The sequence below is a fragment of the Micropterus dolomieu genome, linkage group LG02 (genome assembly GCF_021292245.1).
Source record: "Micropterus dolomieu isolate WLL.071019.BEF.003 ecotype Adirondacks linkage group LG02, ASM2129224v1, whole genome shotgun sequence".
Classification (NCBI taxonomy): domain Eukaryota; kingdom Metazoa; phylum Chordata; class Actinopteri; order Centrarchiformes; family Centrarchidae; genus Micropterus; species Micropterus dolomieu.
In genome coordinates this window covers 2,260,474-2,277,581 of record NC_060151.1, presented here as the reverse complement: position 1 = coordinate 2,277,581, position 17,108 = coordinate 2,260,474, and the positions used below count along the sequence as shown (strand labels likewise).

The 17,108-nt window shown below is 41.9% G+C and overlaps 1 protein-coding gene across 4 annotated transcripts; it reads left to right on the top strand.

The window, feature by feature from the left end:
• Nucleotides 1-829: 829 nt before the first annotated feature.
• Nucleotides 830-16,804, top strand: si:ch211-195b15.7 (synembryn-A). 4 transcript variants are annotated; one of them, XM_046042703.1, is made up of 13 exons: nt 830-994; nt 3,194-3,285; nt 4,260-4,307; nt 7,010-7,094; nt 7,385-7,944; nt 8,407-8,542; nt 9,218-9,406; nt 11,741-11,835; nt 12,825-12,975; nt 14,134-14,229; nt 14,853-14,997; nt 15,590-15,872; nt 15,963-16,804. In XM_046042703.1, the coding sequence occupies exons 1-13, from the start codon at nt 965-967 to the stop codon at nt 16,114-16,116; spliced, it is 2,064 nt and encodes a 687-aa protein (XP_045898659.1). In that variant the 5' UTR covers nt 830-964; the 3' UTR covers nt 16,117-16,804. The 4 variants fall into 4 exon arrangements, with proteins under 4 accessions (XP_045898659.1, XP_045898674.1, XP_045898666.1 ...); XM_046042718.1 differs by having other exon boundaries at nt 861-994; nt 3,163-3,285; XM_046042710.1 differs by having other exon boundaries at nt 861-994; nt 3,163-3,285; nt 7,005-7,094.
• The last annotated feature ends 304 nt before the right edge of the window (nt 16,805-17,108 follow it).

The following is a 17,108-nucleotide window of genomic DNA, read 5'->3' as shown; positions in this document are numbered from 1 at the left end:
GTCAAAAACGACCTGTCCATGGGTTTAACAGCAGTGAAAACCCCCTCAATGACATTTCTCTGCATGAAATTTGATGATGTTTCCTGAACTGACCATACCATTAGGGAAAACTGCTGTCTTTAAAGAAATATTTTTTCAACAGCTGCACACCATCAGGGTAAGTCATTTACAGATGAAGTGTTAGTAAAATAAACCACACATACAGGGTGAGAAAGAGAGAATGTGTGTACTTGTTTATTATTTATTTATTTTGCAAACAGAGAAGATACCGATTCTGGCCCCCTAAGACCGACTTTAAAACAAACGCAATGTGCTTCAAACGTGACAAATACATTTATAAAGCTCATGCTTGCAGAATTGCATACATGTCATACAAGTAGGCTAGAAAAATAACATTACAAATCAATACAGCAAAAATAAATTATTGTAGCAAAACTAGTGGTGTTCATTAAATAAAATAATTCTGTCTCTGTATTGTGAAGTATGAAAACAGTTATTCACAGCCTATTAAGATTGATTAAGAGACTGATTGTTCGTGATAAAACAATATTTTAAAATTAATTCAATTATTAAGTGTCAGAGGGGTGGACGGGAGGAGAAGCCTTTTTCTTATATTTAATATTTTAGTTGTATAGCCTAAATAATTTACAAATATATTTTACTAATTTCTAATTTATTGTGGCAATTAATTTAAAACAGTCTAGATTAAACATTGAAAAGATGACTTCCATTATAAGGTTTTCTCTGTATCATATGCAAAGGACACCAATCCTCAGTATTCCACAATTAACGCGCAGCTAATAGACGGTAAATGGACCGGAGACCTACGTGCACCTGTACGCCGTCCTGTACGGCCACGCTCGTTGCGTAGGGCCCCGCCTCTGTCTCGTGTCAATGTTTACATTTTTGATGAGAGGACGAAGAGGAAACTATCCTTCTGCGCACGAGAAGAGAAAAGAACTCAATGAGAGTGACTTACGTGAACAGCAGTCAGGTAAACGTGATGTCAGCAGATAACAGCAATGAGAAGTTAGCCTAATGTAAGTTAGCTCGCAGTGAGTCTGCTCTGTCTGTCCTGCTAACCCAGCTTTCTGTCTCCGTGTCTGGGTTGCTTGCCAGACTGTGACTGTCCAATGTTAGAGTGAAATACAAATGTGTATTACGTTTGATAAACGCCGACGGGCAGCGGTGTTTAGAACCAGCAGCCCGGAAAAGATAGCTGCGACGCGCCTGAACAAGCGTTCATATTTAGTTTAGCCTGTACATTCTATGGTTTACCCGCGGCCCTGTACACAGGAGAAGAGGTTGACTGTGAGTGTGTGATTATGTGGTTTATATGCGCGTGCACGAAACTGCGCATACTAGCAGCTAACTCTGTGAGGACCAGTGGAGACAATGTATGGGCCCGCTCTTCAGAACAACACACTGATAATCTGTCTCTCAGCAATGGTTTAGTTAGACCTCTGGACTAATGCAAGGAAAAGCAATAGATTGACATTGACTCTTGATTATTAAAATGTTAATTAGCGGGCAGACTAGGCAATATGGATGCACATCTCACAATAGTTGCTGCTCGACCAAATGACCCAGCAGATTGGCCCCCATAGACTTCATGATTTTTCTTACCCTAAACACAAGTCTAGGAGAGGTTTCCATTCAGGCTTAACACAGACAGTTTTAAAGGAGGTAGGATTGTAGTGAGAGCACTGTGATGTCAGGTGTGACTGTGTAGCAATGGCTAATTGTTTACATGGCTCATGAGTCAGATAGTAGGGCCCAAAATCAGAATTTTGCGTAGGGCCCCAGGGAGGTCAGGACCAGCTCTGCTTGTAGACAACTTGTTCCAACCACTCAAAGCCCTTTGCACTACCTGTCACATTCACTCATTATCACACATTCATACACTGATGGCAGAGGCTGCAATACAAGGTGGTAACTGCTCAACAGAAACAGAAAGTAATCATTTGCACACTTTCACACTCCAGTCACAGCCTTTGTATCAGTATTTAGTATCCTCCCCAAGGACATTTCGACATGCAGGCAGGGGGAGTTAGAGTATCACTACACCACCATTCTCACGTACATGTGGTTAACAGAATACTAAAAAAACGCAGCAAAAACAAATTGTGTGGTGTTGTCTATCAATGCGGCAAGATGAAGGGCCAGAAGGTCACTGACACAGGATTCATTCTCTGTCAGCCATGAATATCCAGTCAATTTTATGGAAGTTCTGCAGCCACTATGGTATCCTATATCTTATTTATAAAGTTGACATTTTGGCCCGAGTGTGGCAACATGGATCAACTCAGAAAATGTCACGGCAGATAGTCCAATACATTACAAGTAGAGATGGAAGCTGATAGACCTGCTCCTCACCTTCTGTTGAAAGCATGTGGCGACATTTTCCATCTCAGCTCTGCTGTGTCACTTGCTCCAGGTGAGGAGTGCAGGTATTAGTGCAGGGGGCTAGAGTAAATCCAGGGCTTAGAGGGGGAGGAGGGGGGGCAGGAGGAGAAAAGGATTACGCAGTCATTGTTTTATCAGAGAGAAGAAGAAGAAGCTGTCCGAAGTGTGTCTCCACTTCTTTAGAACGACGACAGGTGAGTGGTCACTGCATAGTGCTGCTGCTGCTGTAACACTGAGCTGCTGCTGTACATCCCTACAGAAAATTTCATAACCTGTCACTTCCAACAGTGGCTTCCCATGTGCCTGTGGAAGAGCCAACTGAAAACTATCACTGGCAATTAAGTAACAGATTAAAAACAAATGGATTTGATGTTCTCTTTCATGGATTTTGATGTATGTTTAAAAAATGTTCAGTTCTGTTAGAATTTTTTTTTTATCCAAAGTAATTTAAAATGTATGTATTTGTTTTACTTTAAATAGAGTAGATTTCAGTATCCCATCTATGTTTTCATTTTTATTTATCCAAGTAGCATTTAGTTTTTCACGCCTGACTTTCTATGAAACAATGTAGGCTATGTCAGCTGGTGACATCTGTTATTTTGCTAATTACTTGTAGTGATGTTACTTTGAAATAGCCCATGCAAGCTATTTATGATACATTTAATTTGTTCATTTATTATTATAACACTGATCCTTTGTAACTATGTACTATAAAAAAAATCCTGCTCTTGGATGATGATGGCTGTCATTTTTCAGAACTAGACGGTTTCTTTTGGTTGGGCTGCAGGCATGGTTCCAGATGTGGAGAAAATCATTGAGAGCATTATCCAGGGAGACCAGGACACTGTCCAGCTCCTCCTGGACAACTACAACACCAAGGTCTTTGATTGTTGCTATGAATACTGCATCAGTCCGTAACTAGAAATATTAATTCTTGTAATCATGGTTTGAAATAATTCAAAAGAAATGAGAATGTTGCTTGTTCATTTGACCCCTTGTCCACTCTGTGTTTGTTGCTCCTACCACCACGCTCAAAAAATGAAAATATTCAAATAAACTTTATTGGCATGGATATTAGTGTGACATTATTCCCAAAGCTAAATTACATATTATTAAAAATATATAAATATTCCACTTTAACAAGACAACTGAATAGATCAGTCATCACAAGACAATAAATACTTAAACAGTAAAATGCACCAGAGCATCCTGTATACACACAAACTGACTGAACAAAGGATTTGCAGCCAATAGTTATTTTCCTGCTCTCTGCTAGGATGTAGGAAGTCTCCCCTAATCTGTGTGGTGGAGGATTTCTGGACACCTAATGCTGGCTTTGTGAAGAAATTCTTGTTTCAGAATACAGTGTACCCAGTGATTGACTGAAGTGTCTGTCGGTCTCTCTCTCTCTCTCTCTCTCTGTTTGATTTTTGTTTCATTGCACCATTTTTGTAGCGGCCCACAGGGACCCCTCCCTGTACTCCCCATTGCCAGTCCGCCTTTGTTTTGCCGCTGTTCTCCCTTGTCCTCACTCTCTGGTATAAAGCTCCACTTTGATTTCATGGACTTTGGACCTCCACTCTGGTGCAGCCAGTGCCCCCAAGCCCTGTATTAAAGTTGTTCAATTCCAGAGGCACTGCCCCCCCCCCCTCCACTCACTGCATGTGTTCCAGTTCTGTACTGCTTACCAAATTGAATTTCAGTGTCCACAGTAGAAAATGGACAAATTAAGTATTCTTAAAAACGTCTGTTTGCGTACTAAATCTGCATTTTAGTGTGTCCCACTTTTGTATTGTACTATTGTGTTTGCCCTCCATCTTCCTAACCCCCTGTATTCTTCTGTCTTTCCACAGTATGCTGAGTGCTTCTTTTTCAACACTGAGGTGCAGGAGAGAAAAAAGGTCTGTACACAAAAACCTACCGTTACCTTTCCCTACCCTACTTTCCCTTCATCTGTCCCATTTATCATTATCCATTATTGTCTTTTTTCTGTATTTCTCTATTGCCATTTTCTCTTCTCTTGCAACCTTCACTCCTGCCCATTCTTACTCCTTACCTCTGAGCTTTGTCACCCCAGCATTCCCCTGTTCCAGCTCTAAATAGAACCCCCTGTTTAGTCTGAGGAGGCCATCTTCATGGCAGGCCATTTAATGGCAAGATCCCTATTCCTTCCCTTTTTATACACCATCTACTGTACTTCCCATATCAGTGTGTCAGTGTCAAGCTTTCACTATCTTAAAAGTATTGATCAGAAATGATATTGATCAGATTTTTTAAGATATATATTTAAATAATTATGTGTACTGTTGTAGCACATCACGCACGTTTTTAGTCAGTATCATAAAAATGAATGGTATCGGAACAATCGGAATAATCAAACCTGACCCTAGTCACAGCAGGAGTCACATCATTTGAGTGCTATGGAGTTTCCATCAGTCAATCAGCCCTTCAGGATCAGTCAGTGAGTGAGTGAGCCTGTGGAGCCTCGCTAGCAGCCCCAAGTGGTTGCAATGTTCAGGACACCCTACACGCATGTGAACCTTTAGGGCACGATGGTAATTCCTCTCTCAGTATTTCTCACACACACACACACACACACACACACGTTAAAATATTTAGAGTATATATTATACAGGTTGTATTTAAAAGTAATAAAATAGCTAATTTAAAGTAGTTACAAGCTCAGTGTCACTCATATTTTCCATTCTCACATGTCAATGCAGCATAAAGGGAAAACAAAACAACCTGATTTTAGGTAGCCAGTCCTCTGTGCATAATGTTAAATGACTCCTGTCCAGATAGACAAGCACAGGTTAACCCATTTCAGTAACACCACCTAGACCAAATTCATTAAGTTACAAAGAAGATTTTTCTGTGGTCATTCAAAAATAAAAAGACATTGTCTGTGTACAGTGTCCAATAATATAATGCTTTTTGCTGTAAGGCAGTAATATAACATTAATAAATAAAAATCGGTAATATTATACCCGTTATAGTCTCAGTAACACACATTACAACGCACCTTAACCCAAAATTAAGAGGAGTTTTGTTTTTTTTAATAATACACCAACACCGCGAAACATTTCGGGACCAGAAAAACAAATCCACGAGTTAAATAGTAACGTTATTTCGAGATTGTAGGCAGGGCGCAAACTACAGGGGAGCTCGGCTCCTCTTAACAAGACGGTAGCTCCCCTGATGTATCATGACTAAATACATTTCTATAGGCTGTGTGTGTTTAACAGATTCCTTTCATGATCAGAGAAGCTGCTGTCTGTTTATCCTGACCGATCCTGTCGGAGCGTCGGGAGATTCAAATAATCTAGGACATTATACTGCTGTACCTCATGCGTAAATGCGCACAGCGTCTTTCTTAATGGTGACACATTCATCCTTTTTCAGCCATCCACACCCACCCTTCCCGCTATCACATCTTACTATCAGAATAAATCACCCATTAAACAGCAGTGAAAGTAAATCAAAGTAATGCAAAAGTAGAGTAAAGCATTACAATTCAGAGACAGTAATATTGTAATATAACGAATTACTCTAAAATGACAGTAACTAATCTCTATAACTAATCTATATTGTATTACATTTTGGAAGTAACTTGGCCAACACTGTCTGTGTACAGTGCAGTGTTTTGTGCACTGTGCAGATTTTAGTATGCTTGATGTTTAGTTTGGACCTCACTGGTTCCATTGCCAAAGTGAACAACAGGGTGAAGGGAACAAGGTAAAGGAGCGGAAAAGACAGAGAGGGAACCGTTAACGACGACTGCTCAGGGTGTGGGATATGAAAGCTTTACCCAATCTACAGCATTTCCAGGCTGGGTGTGGTTAAGAACAGTTATTGCTAACAAATGCCTTCTCTGCAGCAACTAATACCAGTTGGTTATAAATCCAACTCTTTGGATAATTATATAAGGCCAGTAAGCATCTCATGTCTGAGCAACATTTAGACTCCTTCCTGTAAAAAGCAGTTTAATTGTGGCTAGTGAAGCTGTGAACTCGTCATCCTGGACAGGAATGGAGGACGATAGGGTTCTCTGCCCCCTGGTTGGATGTTTAACAGCAGTGTCTCAACATAGCTTGTTTCTAGCACTGCTCTACTCTAATGACCCTCCTCCATCTAAAACTTCATCTTTCCCTAATGCTTTTATGCATTGCATTTCTGCCGCTGCTCATGGACAAACGGACTACAGCAACAACAACTGGAAGAGGTAAATACATCAAGAGGAAAGAGAGATGAGCTGACTATGAGTTTATGCTGCATTACAGTAATCTGTAAAAGTGCTTAGTCACTCCCAGTGTGTGCAGTGTGTGTTTCAAAAGTGACTGTGTAATCATATCTAGCTGTAAAGCTGCTCGGATACTTTGTGACTCAGCACATTAACCCTGTTAACCTTCACCGTGGAGATCTCCTTAAGCTACACTATTAGTCCACTGCAAGACACCTTTATTCTTGGACAATGACAATCAATAAATAACATTTTACTATAGTCATTCCATCTCATAACAAATGCATCGTAAAACACTGTAGAACTTCAATGTTCAATTTGTGTGTTGCTAGTGCTAACTCTGCCCCTTTGTGATCAGTTCAGGAAGAACAAAGTGAGAGACCACGCTCCCGACTCGGATTCTGACATTGACCCAGATGATGATGAACCTGATCTTCTTCTCCGACAGGTAATGATTGTGTATTTGTGAGTGTGCATGTACATTAGAAATGTCGTTACAGATTATTACTAGTCCCCAGGTGTTTGCAGTAGATATAGCTGCAACTAAAAAGGCATTTTGTATGCAGGAGTCTCCTTTCCTGTGTGTGTTCCTGTTGTCTAACTGACTAGTTGACTAACTCCTACTGCATGTATTGTATGTGCATACTGCACATACTCACTCAATTCTTACCCTTCTTATTCTTTCATTTTGCCCTGTTTCTCGTCCAAATGATCCCTTCTCAACAAATGTTGCTTCAGCGCCTGGCCACAGTCCTGCTGTGCTTCATCAGTAGTCAGCTACAGCCAGCAGTGTTACGGGTTTGCCTGCATACGCTGCGTATCTTGTCCCGTGACCGACTGGCCCTAGGGCCCATGGTCACTGACAGTGCCCTTTTCACCTTGGCACACCTGGGAGGCATCAGCTTACTGCCGACATGCCCACAGCAGGAGGAGGAGGAAAAAACGGAAGATCTGTCAGCCAGAACACACAGCCATATCCACAGAAGAGCAGCGAGTGGCTGTGAGGCGGCTGCAGATGCTGATGCTACACCGTTATCTGTAAGCTCTGTGCTTGCCTGCTGTGCTGCGGAGGTAGCTGGTGCTGCCACCACAAATGGCTCAGTTCAGCACTACTGTAAGTGGACAGGTGATGGAGGTCATGTGGTGCTTGCCCGTGGGAAGAAGGACACCCGGGAAGAGGACAGTGAGGAGCAAGAGAAGGAGGAGGATGGGGAGGTGTGTAGGAAGGAGGCCATTAAAGTCTTGTGTAATGTCATCTACAACAGCCCCAGAGCACAGGAGAGGGCCAGCTCTCTAAGGTGACTTTTTCAAATGAGTAGACCTAGCCGTAACATTTCTAAAAGTTATAGTTATATGACAGAAGCACTTGTGAAGTCAGATAACACAAAGCCTAGTAGCTTTTGCAGCTCTATGTCAGCGCAGCTGACTGTCACTGTGGTCGTTAAAATGACACATCACCAGCAGCAGATTATAGGAGCAGCAGTTAATTATTGTTTATAACTTTTTGGTGACAGTTCAATAAACTCTTTGGCTATAACCCATTACTCTGTAACATAATAATAATATATAAGACATTAAAATGCTACGTTCAAATGGTTTTGGTGAATTTTACATGATGCCAAGTGACACTGCAACTTGTTCAGCTTTTAGATATCACATATGAACAACCACATTTAACCAATAAACTTCACAAGTAATGCTCACCAGCTGCTGACCAACCACTGGCCTCACTCTTCTTTTTATTCCTTTTTCAATGGAAGTCTTCTGCAAGGTCTGTGGGAGAGTCTGAAGCAGGGGATCTGGAGCAGGGCACCGTCCAGCAGCCAGTTTTACAAGCTGAGACTGCTCTTCTTACTTACGGCTCTGAGGCCTGAGCTCAGGCTGCAGCTACAGCAGGTAAAATGCTTGCAGGCTAGAGTGGATGGAATTCTATTTTGTATTGTTGTCTTCAGATAACAGAATCATAATTTTGTGATCCTAAAAAACAAAATTGATATTGAAATTGATAATTGTGATTTCCCCAACTTTCTTGTGATCATGAGATACATGGCAATCAACGGCAAGTTTGCTCGTGTTTGACAACAAAAGATTATTATTATAAAAATATACTGCAACTGCAACCAAATAAAAAGTCCCTGCAACATCACTATGATATTGTTGGCTCGTCAGAAGATAATTTACATGAGCCTATACTTACCAGATTAGACAAAAAGCACTGTATTATTCCAATAAGAGTAAGATAGGGCCTAAGTGTTTTTTACTGCGTCACTATCTTAAAAAGTCCAATGAATACCAGATGATCTATCTCATCACAATTACTCTGTAATCAGGATAAAACACCAGAATAATCCATAAGCCTGTTCAGAGGGCCGAACAGGCTACTTTCACAAGACCAAAAAATTCATGTTACATTTATTTCTCATACAATGTGAGTTTTCATAAGTTTTGTCTAATTTCTGAAAAATGCCACACAACATATACACAAAAGTAGATCTAGTGCAGTATTGAGCTAAGTCCTTTCCTCAGTCCCATAGATGAGTTGTCTATAGGTGGTTTATTTACCCCTGGCAGGAGCGTGGAGTGTCAGTGCTGACCAAAGCCCTCCAGCAGTGCCTGGCTGTGAGGTGGGGTGAGGGATATGAGGTACTTAGTGACAGCACAGCTCCACCCATCTCCAAGGAGACGTCCGAGGAGGTCATCGAAATCCTCAAGACACTCTTCAACATCGCTCACACGTTCCAGAGGCAGGAGCCAGATGAGGTGACCCCCTTGAAAACATACAAACCAGCTGCACAACTCACAAATCCACCAATTCACTACTACTTTTTTTTTATTGGTTATGATAACACTGTACTCACCGAAGTACAATATTAACGCAATAGTAGTAACCAAAGTAAGACACGAGTCAGATTAAACACACAACATTTTTTATTTTTATTCTTCAACAATATTTGAAATATGCTGTAATCACATGACAATTCGATACGTAGTGACTTTAAATGACATTGCAATGAATATGGTCTGTACTGGCCTGTACTTGCCAAGCACCTTTCTAGTCTTTCTACCACTAAGTACACATTCACACACTGAAGGATATATCAGGAGCAATTTGGGGTTCAGTATCTTGTCCAATCCGAACCCAGGGATAGAACCACTGACCTAGTGGATGACCGCTCTAGCCCCAAAGCCACAGCCGCCCCCCAATACCATCCTACTGTAGCTGCAGATAGGCCAGTACCAGGAATCATGTTCACTTTGCAGCGCAGGCTCTATGGTGCCAAAGCAGGCAGTGGGGTGTCCTTAATGTATCAAATCGGTAAGTAAGGGTGTGGAGTTTGGGACAGTGGATATCTGTGTAGTGTGTTCAACGTCCATATAGGACACTGTAATTTGCATCCTATCATAATCCAACAGTTATGCTTTTTTATGTTGAAAACCACAATCCTTTCCTAACCCTAACCATACCATGACCACATTTTTGGCCCATTTTATGCTTTTGTAGAGAGATGACAGGAAATGAGGGAAGAGCAAGATGGGGAATGACATGCAAACAAGGTCCCTAGCTCACCAACAGAGACATTGTGGTTGATGGTTGGCACACTACCATCAGGGCACTCCTAATGTTCTGTCTGGTGATAAGGTTGAGATTTGAGCATAAATTCTGACATTATTGTACAATGTGCAATGAATTCAGTCATCTTCAGTTCACATTAGGTGAGCTGTCCCCGACTAAGGATTTACATAGTTGAATCAGAATCGTGTGTTTATGTGTGCGGCGATTGCGAGCCGGGGGGGGGGGGGGGATTTCCAGCTAAACTGAGGCTTTTTGATGATCTCTCTCTCTCTCTCTCTCTCTCTCTCTCTTCCCACCCCCCCACCCCCCACCGATCTTGTGTATGGAAGATTTTATTGGACTTTAATATTTGTAAATAAATGTAAAAATACATATTTGTAGATAGTGTAATATTTGCGCATTATACTACATATTTGTGGATTGTTTTCTTTGGGTTACTAATATTAAAGTCCAATAAAATCTTCCATACTTGCGGTTGCTCGCAGGTCTATTTCAAGTAGCCGGCTGTTTAAAAACGATATAATATTCTTTGTGTGGTTCATCAACGGTGATAAATTATCCGGAAGTCCCGCGAGGTGCGGACAACTCGGCACAACACCAGTGAAGCTGGGGCTCTGTCTGTTCTGCTGCCACTGCACACACACGCTACGCCTACAAATGTGCACTTACGCCCCAGGGTTAGGGTTACAATTTTGGATTTATTCACGCACTTTAAAAACATTTATTAAAGTTTAATTCTTTTTACATATTTGTTTACAGCATTAAAAGTTGAAATGTATATTGTAATAGGTATATTGTATATTAACTTATTGGGAGAAAACTGGTAGTTCTATGTAAAATCAGACAATGAGCACCCCCATATCCCCAAAATGGCACGATCCTTGTTTCGCTGCGAAGCTTCGACTGTGAGATTGACACTTGAATCAGGCTACGCCCATGGAAGCATCAAATCTTCGACTATTCGGAGTCAGCCCTAGTTCACATTGTCATTCTGACCAACAACTCATGAGCCTCTTATGTGAAATTAAATAAAATGGTCTGCTCACTTGTTAGTGTCATGTGAAAGCAAATGATCTGACTTGAAGAAATACAAAATCCATTCATTCCATTCATCCATTTCCCGCCGTATATTTGGTTCAGGTCGGGGCATCAGCAGGATAAGCAAAGGTAGCCCACACGTCCTACTCCCTGGCCACATCCTCCAGCTCTTACTGGGGTATCCTGAGGCATTTCCAGGCATCATAGGAAACGGTTTCTGCCATCACAGGCTAATCTTAGGGCCAAAGCTCAGAGCAGCCACCTACACAAATGAATCTTTCAACACGGACCATTCATATTCGATGTTTCCAGCCTTCTCTGAGATGCAAAGGATACAAAGGTGATCATTGAACTTGGATTTTTGTACCAGCAACACTGGAAAGTGTACCCCCCTTGTAGTAGCAACCCCTTGCTGGTGCCTGTCTGTTTGGGCCGAGCCCCTGGAGTGCCCCTTTAAAAGCTGTGACTTGTGTGTTTTTCAGGAGGATGCTGCTCTGTATCGCCACCTAGCAGCTGTGCTGCGACACTGCCTGCTGCAGTCATGTGATGGAGAAGACACTTTGGAGGAACTCCAAGGGTCAGACTGCTGTTATTAGATTAACTTATTTGATAATGATGTAATAAAATGAATGATGTCATCTATGTACATGATGTAAGAGGTGGAACTGTAATTTAATAAACCTACAAAATAAGTAGATACCTTAGAAAGAACATAGATCATATTTTTTCACATTAATGTTTTAAAGGAGACCTATTATACTGCTCTTCCAGTCCTATATTGTAGTTCTGTGACTCCTGTATGGCAGCTTTGTAAGATTCAAAGTCCAAAAAAATCATTTTCTGTCTTATACTGGGCCTTCATGTAGGCCTTCGTTTTAGCCTGTCTGAAACAAGCTGTAGATGCTCCTGTCTCTTTAAGCCCCCCCTCCTCCTCAAGACCTGAAGCATGTTACCAGGCTGGTACCAGGCAGTACAGACAGACTGAAGGCTCGAATATACTGGGGAGCGGACGTGCACACGGACAGCTGCGGAACCCCATGGATGCGGACTACTTCTGTTTATACTTCTATCTGGAGTCAGATTGGTGGCCTCGTTCCACACATGCGCAGTAGATCGGTTGGTGCCCTGGTAGCGCTAGTCGGCCATAAAAAAATGGGAGGCATGCGGACGTCTGCACAGACCCTATGCGTACCCCATCTGATGACAATTTTTTTGTCAAGCAGACCCTAGCGGTCCCTCGCGGACGTGGAAAGTATAATCCTTGCTTGAGCGTTGCTGTTCCGTTGCTGTGCCGCTGCTGTGCGGAGCAAATGACCATATATGGAACACCAGCTCCGTGCGTCGTAGAACAGAGCCGTTGGTAGAAAAAGCAGTTCAAAACAGAGCGTTGAGAACAGGAGGAAATCTGAGGTTTTTGCTCACAGGAAACTCAATACTTTAACCTCATTATTTGAAGCTTTGGCCATGTTTAACATGAACATCCAACATTGTAACATTGTAGATAAGTCATAAAATGTGGAAAAGCAAAATAGGTTTCCTTTGAAAATTGATGACTTCTTTCCATAGACATACAGTTAACATCCTGTCTGCACTACCGCTGACGTGTCTGGACGTCCTGTTATCTGTCCATGTGGACCAGGCATTACACAAGTGGGAGGGAGTCAACATGGACTGTGTCCACACGTTGCTGCTGTTTATGGACAGACGGCTGAACAGGGTAAGTGTGTGTGTGTGTGTGTGTGTGTGTTGAAGTAAATATCCAGGTGTTGCGAATACTTGGTGTTATCGCCTGAATTATTAATACCTGTATTTGAACAAAAAAAAATCAATGTATGTAAAATACTGATGTACGAAATTGAGTTAGTGAACCGTAGTGAACTTAATGAGCTTCGCAGATAATGCATACTCATGATCAACAACTCCACCAAAACAACCTGCACCACTCTACAACTAAAATAAACCATTTACAATAACCAACAAACCATACACAATTACACCATTATTAACCCCCTAAAATAAGACTTACAAAAGGAGGACTGCCAGCATTTCTTTTTACCTAATTTAGCATATACATGATACAACAACTTTACCTGTTTTCAGCACATTTTAATTATGTACCTACTATTTACTGCTATTTGTTTGAAACCTGGGAATTAAGATCAGTATTTTCCCTTACCCTGAATAAACAAAACAATTTGGGATATTACGTGTGTCTATGCACAGTGTCTTTGTGCGCCTGTGTGATCACTTGTTGAAGGCTACCATATGGGCAGAAACAAAGTTGCTTTTTCTCAACTCAACTAATATTGAACTACAGCCATGACATACAGTAATTATAGTGATAGAAAAGTGAATCAACTTTTCAGCTTGCAGCTGTTCTCTCGGTTTCTTTTCATGCTAAAACGGTGGGTTGCAGATGACCTGGGTGGCAGAGTTATGGTAGAATAAATGTCACTGAAGTGGAAGGTAAAATCTTTAAATATAAGAAAAAGCATGCAGGCAATTCAGGGTAAGTAGTGGCATGACTCAGAGCAGAGGGACATTTATCTGGCAGGCAGAAGATAGCCCTAAGGTTACAACAATGTCCTAAAACTGAGCTCTCACACCTTAAAGGGCCAAAATACCTGGAAAATGAATGCTGAAAAACAAAAGATCAAACTATTCTAACTGGAAAGATAGTGTTTAGTTAAGAGAAAGTGTAGCTATTGTAGATATTATCTTTATTGTTATAATTTCATTTAAAATAGTCATATGTCATAAGGAATTCAGTTTCAATATCAGTGTGTAGGAGGTACATATAATGAAGCGGAATCTTGTTTTTTGGTCAGGTTTACTCACTGCCTAAACTGCTCAGTTGTCATGTGCTGTTATACAGGGTCAGAAGCTGAAGGAGAAACTAATCCCTGTTCTGAATCTGCTGACTGAGAGTTCTCGAGTACACAGGGAGACGCGTCACTACTTACGGCAACTGGTAATGCTTTTTTGTTTTTTTTATTTTGTAATATATAAATACCAAATATTATATGCATCATTCTCACAAATAACTCACTTTTTTGGCCTTGTGGTACAAGAAAACTAATTTTGTTTAGTCAAAAGGGGGGCCTGTCATGCCTGTTGAAACCAGGCAGACTGGTATCATTCCATGATGTATTGCCACAATGGAGGTATATGCAGGCTTAAGGTCATAGTCTGGGTAAGGGCCAGGTTCTGGTGTCTTTAAAGCAAAGAAACCAAGCACATAGCAACTCTGCGACATAGAAATGTCTGATCTGGTAACTGTGGGGCTGATGAGCTAAAGCAGAAACATATGAGCAGTTCGATGAGGGAAGTCTGAGGGCATCTGGTGGACAGGTAGAAAATTGCAATGGAATGGTTTGGGATAGTGAGGGTGTGGCTGGAGAGAGGGGACAGAGAACGTGGCAGGGGCGTAATGTTGTGCTTTACTTACTGCTTTATGCATGACAACTGGGAAATCAATCAGTGCATATACAGGTTCATGGAAATTAAACAAACCTTAACATTAGAGGTACTCTAGTGAAGTAACTTTAGCACTGGAGACAGAAGTAATGACTCTGACCCGAACCTTTGGCCTAGATCTTACCTCCACTGAGAGACGTTGCCATCCGACCTGAGCAGGACACCACACTGAGAGGCCAGCTGGTCCGCCTCATGACACACGTTGACACAGATGTGAAGCATTGTGCTGCTGAGCTGCTCTTTGTGCTCTGCAAAGAAAACGGTACAGTTCACCACAGACTCATTTACTCCCATTGCAGAGCCCATGCAAAACTTGTTTTATTTTGAGGCTTTTGACAAAAAACAGTTTAGAAACATTTGCCTCTTGCTCTCAAGAGTCCTACAGAGGCTGCTGGGTATGCTCTCGTGTTTGTCATGCCTTTTCCTGTTGAATTCTCGAGGACCTGACTGATGCAATGCTTCAGAGGTGGTTGATAAAATATGACAGTGCTGAGCATTGAGGGGATTTTAACTAAAACTTAAGACCTAATAAAATAGACAACTACAATTGTCCTCTATTGTCCCTATTTATGGGAAGTGGCCTGTAGAAGGTTACAGTGGACTTTTTCTCTTGTCATGGTCTATAGGCCATGTTCAGTCCTACTGTAGGTGAGTGCATATTGAAGGCCTCCCCAAGGGGACTATGGTAGAGGCTCATAGCAGCATTTAGAACTGTCACGTCAGTTCATTCCAATGGAATCACCGTCACACACGAAGCAGCACAGCTTTTAGAAATGCATCAAGAAATCAACTTAACAGGCTTCATATGGAAAGAGTACCAAGTGGTAATGTTTGCATCTTGTGTCCCTCCACAGTCAGACGCTTTGTCAAATATACGGGTTATGGCAACGCTGCCGGGCTGCTTGCAGCTCGGGGACTGCTGAACGGTCGAAGGAATTCAGGCGACAGTCAATATGCTCCCCAGTACTCCAGCGACTCAGACTCGGACACGGAGGAGTACCGGGAGGCCAAATCCAGGATTAACCTGGTGACTGGCCGGGTGGAGGCAGAGCAGCCTGACCCAATGGAAGGCATGACAGAGGAAGAGAAGGAGGAGGAGGCCCGTCGCCTCATTGGCATGATCAATAGGCTATCACGGTGAGTAAAGTATGGTATTGCCCGTGATGCAGGATTGACATAATGTAGAAACTGATTAAATATTACTCTCCCTTCCTGTCTCTTACCCAGAGACCAGATAATTCAGCCACTAGGTGTGACAGCAGAGGGGAGACTGGCTCCACTCTGGGGCCAAATGAGAGACTGCACACTGGAGGAAGAGGAAGATTCAGAGGAGGATCTGGATCTGTTGCCAGAGGGAAGGAAAGACAAACAGATGGAATAGAATGATGTAAAGAGCGAGCAGTAGACTTACAGGACAGAGACACAGGCAGTCTTATTTCACCACTTGTTTGTAGTGCACTTCCTTTTTCCTGCTATATTCATACAGCAACAGTGAAACACTGTTAAAGCAGATGCTGGAGGCATAACCATCCTTCATAAAGTTCAGTTGTTTCAAATAAACATGTAAATTGTGAATGGATGGTCTGTACTTGTATAGACCCCCCATTCACACACATTCATACACTGATGGCAGAGGCTGCCATGAAAGGTGCCAACTGCTCATCAGAAACAGAAACTATACACACACACACACTGATTAGTGGGCGACCCAGTCTACCTCCTGAGCCACAGCCGCCCTGTTACTAGAGTATGAGCGGCCGTCCTGCACTGTTTGAAGTGTGCAACAGAGGTTTAAATTACTTTGAGCTTTGAATTCACTGTGCACTGACCTTTGAGAGATCAGTCAATGGCTGCAGCCTGCTACAAATACTTGGATGTGTGTAAGAGTAACAGGTATATGAGTGTAAATGGGAAGGTTCATGTTATTTATGGTATTTCTAGAGCAAAACGGCTGAGCACCTTTGTATTTGTTAATGTCTCAATGAATGTGGATTATCAAAAATAAAAGAAGTTGTAAGCTTTTAGAATTTTGTGTAATGCAAAAACAAATAAAAACTAAATGTTTTCTACTTCAGCAGTGCAACTCAAATCCCATCTACATATCATAAACTGCATACACAATTGCAGAGCATTGTCGTGAATGTGGGGCAAAATAACTGCTTATTAGTGTGGCCACACCGCTGGTTTACAACATGGTACATTAGATAAACAATCCCGTAGAGCACACTAGAAGGCAAGTAAACTTACTTTTAATAGGCAGAAACCTCTAGCAGAACCATGGCTCAGGGTGGGCGGCCATCTGCCTCGACGGGTTGGGGGTGAAGGGAAGGGAGGGACAGACAGTTTTGTGGTGAAGGCAGGGTTGAGTAGGTT